At 39.5% G+C, this 6,179-nt stretch overlaps 1 protein-coding gene across 1 annotated transcript in view; it reads right to left on the bottom strand.

Moving 5' to 3' along the window:
- SPOCK3 (sparc/osteonectin, cwcv and kazal-like domains proteoglycan (testican) 3) overlaps positions 1-4,580 on the bottom strand; it is a 193,058-nt gene extending 188,478 nt beyond the window's left edge. Inside the window, exon 1 of the mRNA XM_015420050.1 lies at positions 4,466-4,580. Coding sequence (XP_015275536.1) covers positions 4,466-4,548 — 83 coding nt within the window. The 5' untranslated portion in view covers positions 4,549-4,580. The remainder of the gene's footprint in view (positions 1-4,465) is intronic.
- Positions 4,581-6,179: the final 1,599 nt, after the last annotated feature.

Genomic DNA, 6,179 nt, shown 5'->3' with positions numbered 1-6,179 from the left:
ACCAAGTAATTAGCTCTCATCTGATCACCAGCTCAGGTTCTGGGAGCCTGGGGGTTGCTCAGGTGCCCGACAGAGATGTATTCTTTATTTCTCACATAAATGTAGGCCCAATTCAGACTGGCAACTCTGCACAAGGAGAGGGGGTTTAGACCTTACCACCCCATGCCATTGTCATGACCTGAACCAGCCCCAGGAAGCCAATGTTTGTCTCCTTGGGGAAATCTAACATGTGGTTCATCAGTACATGTGGAGCCCCCAATGGGGCAAATTGCAGCAACTATGGGTTGTTTCAAGTCAGGAAAATGGTGTAAAGGGGGAGGTTCTAATCTCACTCTTGCCATGTGCTGCTGTCCCAAATTCAAATTGGGGCTGTGCACACAAGGGAAATGCAGAACTCCAGACATGGGGATATAACCAGGAAAAAGGTAATGCATGGGGGTGGTAGTGGAAAGTGCCATCAAGTCACAGCTGACTTATGGTGACCCCATCAAGGCAAGACATGAGCAGAGGTGGTTTGCCATTGCCTGCCTCTGTGTAACAACCTTGGACTTCCTTGGTGGTCTCCCATCCAAATACTTGCCAGGACTGACCCTGTTTGGCTTCCAAGATGTGATGAGATCTGGCTAGCTTGGGCCATCCAGCTCAGGACACTGCATGGTTAGGCTTTATGACGAGCTGACAGACTGACAAATTAGGCAACTGCAGCATGGTCTCTCTTATCTTCTCACCCTCAGCTACATGCTGCCACATTTCCTCCAACAATCCACAACACAGAGTGAGCATGGCATTTGCACAGGTTCAAAAGATCACAAATATGACAGACAGTGCAAGTCATGATTTCTTTGCCATAAACAATCCACCTCTATGCTCTTGTGTCATAACTTCACAGGAACTGAAACTGCAATGGCCCTGAAAATCAAAGTTTTCTGAGAAACGATTACTTTATAACAAATTTTCTTGCAGTTTATTAGTGTAATGCAAGGTCCTATACACTGATACTAGAAGAACAATTTCAATACAGTAATGAAAAGCACCAGGAACAGACTGCTACTCCCACAAATAATATCTGTATGAATTGTATAGATTTTCTCAAGAAAAGTTCCATTGGGAAGATGATCGGTTTTATTGCTATTCCTCTCTATCTTCAGCTGAACTTTAGCAGACTAGCAGAATCAAAGTGACCTGAATGCAATGCTTCCTCTAAGCTGTGGAGTCTTGTGAGCAAAAATTCTGCTTTGTGAGCTACTGACATTAAAGTTGTGAGCAAACGATTTGGCTACTGCATACATTAGTTGCTCTGGAGCCATCCATCGTGAGCTAAGACAAAAATGTGTGAGTCGGAGGCTACAAAAATGTGAGCTAGCTCACACTAACTCAGCTTAGAGGGAACACTACCTGAATGTTTCCTACATACCCTCACCATTTTGACCATATCCAAAGGGCAATTTTTCATGTGCTGGTCAGACAGGCAGTGTGTAATGAAGAATGCCCACAGTACACTAATCAAGGATGCCTCCCATATCAACATAAGAATCCTGCAATGTTGACCACACAACCGGTAATAGTTACAAATTATCAGCCATGTGGACTAGAAGGGACTAGCATGAGACATGCCACAGCATGTTTCTACAGCGCAGAGAAATACAAGCGATTAAACTGCATGTCCAAGCCCAACTTTCCTTAATTATGCATACCGTCCTTGTTTGAAGGTATGAAATGTCAAGTCAATGGACATATGATAAAATATATTAATTTACAATTTGGAGTTCCTTCTGAAGGGAAAATTGCCTGCGTTGCTCAAAACATTCCACAATATTTCCATAAAGCATGACTGTATTATAATTTAAATCCTTCTGGTTTATTGTTCTCATAGAAAAAATGGAAATTTCCAGTCATACAGAACACATAAGGGAACTGACCTACAGAGACAACTATGACTTATCATACATAGAGTAAACAAATCCTGCCTTTCATGCCACTTTCAGTTTCATAGACAAGAACATTCAGAGTCTCATGGACGACTAACCAACAACAGAGCAGGTGTCTGCCTCCCTTAGTAAGGAAGAAATATTCTTGATACCCATTTGTGTTTAAGTGTATTAATATCTGTAATTGATCAGAAGCAGACAGTATTTTCACATGGTATGGAAAAACTGGAAAACTCTATACTTTCCTAGCAACACAGGTGCACTCCATTAAAACTATTTTGAGAATTGTGTGTACCATCAGCCAATGATGGCAAAAGCACCAGCATTTGGCAAGAAAAAATGTTCCCTTAAACTGGAAGTTTTTTGTTTGTTTGTTTTTTGTAACACAGCTGCATTGCTGAAGAGAAATACATCAATTAAAAAGCAACAAAATAGAGGAATATATTTAAATGTTTAAATATTTTTATGAGCAAAAAATATCGTATCTTGACAGACATCTCTGTGGTGTAGCTTTCAAGACTACCTCATGAGAAATGTACGTATAAGTATGCACCTTGCCTTCATTTGTTGTTTGCATTGTCCTCTAATTCTGCAATCTTAGTTCTATTGCATTGTTCATAGGTTGCCTCATGCTGTCTATCTGCACTGTTTTCTATTCTGTAATCTGCCTTAAATCTCAGCAAGAAAGATGGACTACAAAGTGAATAAACAGAGACCTTGGAAGAAGTTGGGGTCCCACAGGATGTAGGATCAACTCCGAAAATGCACAATACTGAAAACATATAAAATGAAAAATACAAACAAGTTTATAAAATGGCTGCTTCAGTTTGTGACATAAAGTGCTTTGTTACAATGGCACAAGATTAAAGCAGCTTTCATATTTCTCACTAATTTATTACTTTTCATTCTAGTTAAACTGTTAAGAAGAAATGCTTCACATTGACTTCACAGGCATTTATTGCTGGAAGTGTCCACTCATTGGTTCTGGTCAGAAATGCCTCCAAAATAAATAAATGGTCACACTGAAATGAACTGGGCAGTACTTTACTGGGCCACATATGAGGACCCAGTTTCTAAATAAATCCTGGCAACAAAGGCAGCAGGATAATTGTCTCAGTAATCCCCTCCTCTATCATTGCCTTCCTGACCTCTTAAGAATTCAGTTCAGATAACCTCACGCTGTTTGTAAGAATTCAGTTCAGATAACCTTGTGCTGTTTGTAAATAGGAGTGCATGAGTATCTGATCTGTCTATTCCATCTACTGCAAAAATCAACTACTGGCATATTTCCCTAGCTCTGCATTCTAGTTATGGAGAGCAGGTATTTTCAAAAGGAAGCACAAAACTAGACTTAATGACAGCATCCTTACAATGGCACTGTGGAGTGTAAATCAGAGCTTTGCTCAGCACCAAGATGGAGGGGAAGAAAAAGATCCAACTCCAAAATAATGGAATCAACTACTGGTTACGAATCAGCCTGGATTTCTTTTGTCCAAAGAAACATTGAGGAAAGTAATTATGAGGTATGAATTTTCCCCTACCTGTCTCGGTCCTAGGTAGAAGACAGTAGGCACAAGAACAGGCCAATGAGGAGAAGCATTTAAGAATCAAATGTCTCCCAACAGGCAGGAGAAGGCAAGTGACAATACAGATTACCCTGCCTACCCCATTGCTTTCTGCGTAACACTAAGCTATATGGTCTGCCACCCGGAGCCTGCATTGTGGGGAGGGTGGGGTATAAATGGAATGAATGAATGAGTAAATAAATAAATAATACAGATAGAGGATGTACAGAGACTAGGAAATATATTTTCCCACACTTCATTGCCATACACGCCCATAGTTCAAACAGAACCATAGCAGGAACTTTCCAGTACTGCTACAGAATATTAATTACTACTATACAATTGAGAGTATGCTTATATTAGCTGTATGAAATAGCACTATGCAGTTGTGTGCTGTTAATTTACTATTTCAAAATTTTATCTATATTAAACATTTTTTTCACAAAAACAAGAAAGAACCCTTACATTAAATTCTGGACTTTGCACAGACAAGCATATATGCAACAGAGGATGCATTTGCTTTCAGTAGCACATTGCATGAGACCAAAATTTTGGCATGGCTCCGATAATTTAAATACCAATGGGAAAGATTCTAGATATTCTTGTGATTCCACCAGCATAGTAGATTCAGTTTCTTTGTTACTAACACAAATTGACATAAAACATGAAAACTAAATATTCATTGTGGCTACAGTCTACCAGGAACTACTTCAGCATAAATTTCACTGAATGGAGTCTGACCTGAGCAAATCCTGTTCCCAACAACTTTGTGAATGGCACTTATCCAGGAAAAAAAATCAAAATCCTTAGCTCTGGGAGACCATGAAGGATTATTTCATAAACAGAATCTTTACAATCCCATGCACATTTTCACCTCAGCTGTGAGATGTGGTCAAAATGCAGCAGTTATTAAAAATTCTGTTTTCACAGTCCTAGTTACTGTTAACTAATCAATAACATGGAGATATTTACCTGTGTGTAAGTCTCCGGTGGCTAATGCAAACAGCAGTTTGTTGATCTTGAGCAACGCATACTTTATGACGACTACATTTCATCTTTAAGCATGGATCTTTAGCTGGGTCTAAAGCTAAAAACAATTGTAGAAAATATTTTTTAAAATCCTTTTCTAGCATATGTACAGCAATTATAAGTCATCTAAATCTTTTTCACACGATAGGTTCATTCATTCCTCTCTGGGGACTCTAGATATTATATTAAAATAACACATTTTTAAAACATTCTGCATCCTAATAAAGGGTACAAACCTCATAAACTGCATGCTGTTAATATTTTCATCCTGTATACTTTGCTCCTCATTTTGTAGTACTCTTGTTCTACATGGAGATAGTTTCACCATGTACCCATGCTATCCTGTCGTAGAACTGCGAGATTGAAGCCCAGTAACACATCTGACAAAGGGAACTTTGAGTCTCAAAAGTTCATACTGCCAAAATCTTGTGGGTCTCTAACATGCTACAGGACTTGAATCTAGCTGCTGAGTCACGTTTTTCTTTGCACAGATTCACATGAACTACATGGAGATAGTTTCACCATGTACCCATGCTATCCTGTCGTAGAACTGCGAGATTGAAGCCCAGTAACACACTGGACAAAGGGAACTTTGACTCTCAAAAGTTCATACTGCCAAAATCTTGTGGGTCTCTAATATGCTACAGGACTTGAATCTAGCTGCTGAGTCACGTTTTTCTTTGCATAGATCCACATGAACATTTTTGTTCATGCAATAAGTACAGCCATCATATCACCTTCTTGGGCAAATACCTGACACCTTGAAAAGTAAATATTTTTTTTATTATTCTAGAAACTTTTGTGAGCTAGAGCACACTTCATCAGATGAAACTGTCTCCAGTTCATGGAAGTTCTTTCTAGAATAAGAACTAATTAGTCTTTAAAATGCTACAAGACTCCTGTTTGTTTAGTACAATTCGTTACCATGGCACTATGATAATTTATCACACATAGGCAAGCAAAAACAAGATCCTCATTAACTTTAAGTACTACTTGTCAGGGAGGGGGCTGGCTCTCACATTTTTGACCATGTGAAAATTAATACCTGAATGAATTCTGTGAATCCACCCTAAAAGTAGACTGAGAACTTGCCATGGTTGCCTGCCCCCTGGTGGGAGGGGGAGATCCCCCAGCTGGATGGTAGGGGAAGCCCTGCCCCCAACAGCCATGACCCAGCATGACATCCCTGATGTGATGGCATCATATGGAAGTGACATCACCACGCCAGGAGATATCACAGAGTGATACTGATATTTTGGGCAAAACTCTTGCAATATTCCCGGCATGATGACGTCACTTCTGCATTACATCTTCATGTCAGGGATGTTGCCCCAAGCTCCCTCCCACCCAACCCCCAACCAGCGAGGAGGTAAGACCTGATAACCCTAGAACTTGTTGGTATCATCTTGTTACAAATGATGTCAAAAGAAGCATATTAAGCAAATGTGATATACAAGCTTGGACCTGAGTTAATTTCAAACCACTGATTAATGAATGTGTATAACCAGCATAACACACTGAAATAAAATATTAAGAAAGCTACCCTCCTTTCCCATTAAATGAAAAGCAAGTGGACAGAAAAACTCTATTTGGGGGAGAAAAATTAATACCTAAGAATTCTTGAGTAACCTGTGTGATGCAGGCAAATTGAATCACA

The sequence above is a fragment of the Gekko japonicus genome, unplaced genomic scaffold, assembly GCF_001447785.1.
Source record: "Gekko japonicus isolate JY-2015 unplaced genomic scaffold, Gekko_japonicus_V1.1 scaffold329, whole genome shotgun sequence".
Classification (NCBI taxonomy): domain Eukaryota; kingdom Metazoa; phylum Chordata; class Lepidosauria; order Squamata; family Gekkonidae; genus Gekko; species Gekko japonicus.
This window is presented reverse-complemented; position numbering and strand designations above follow the sequence as displayed.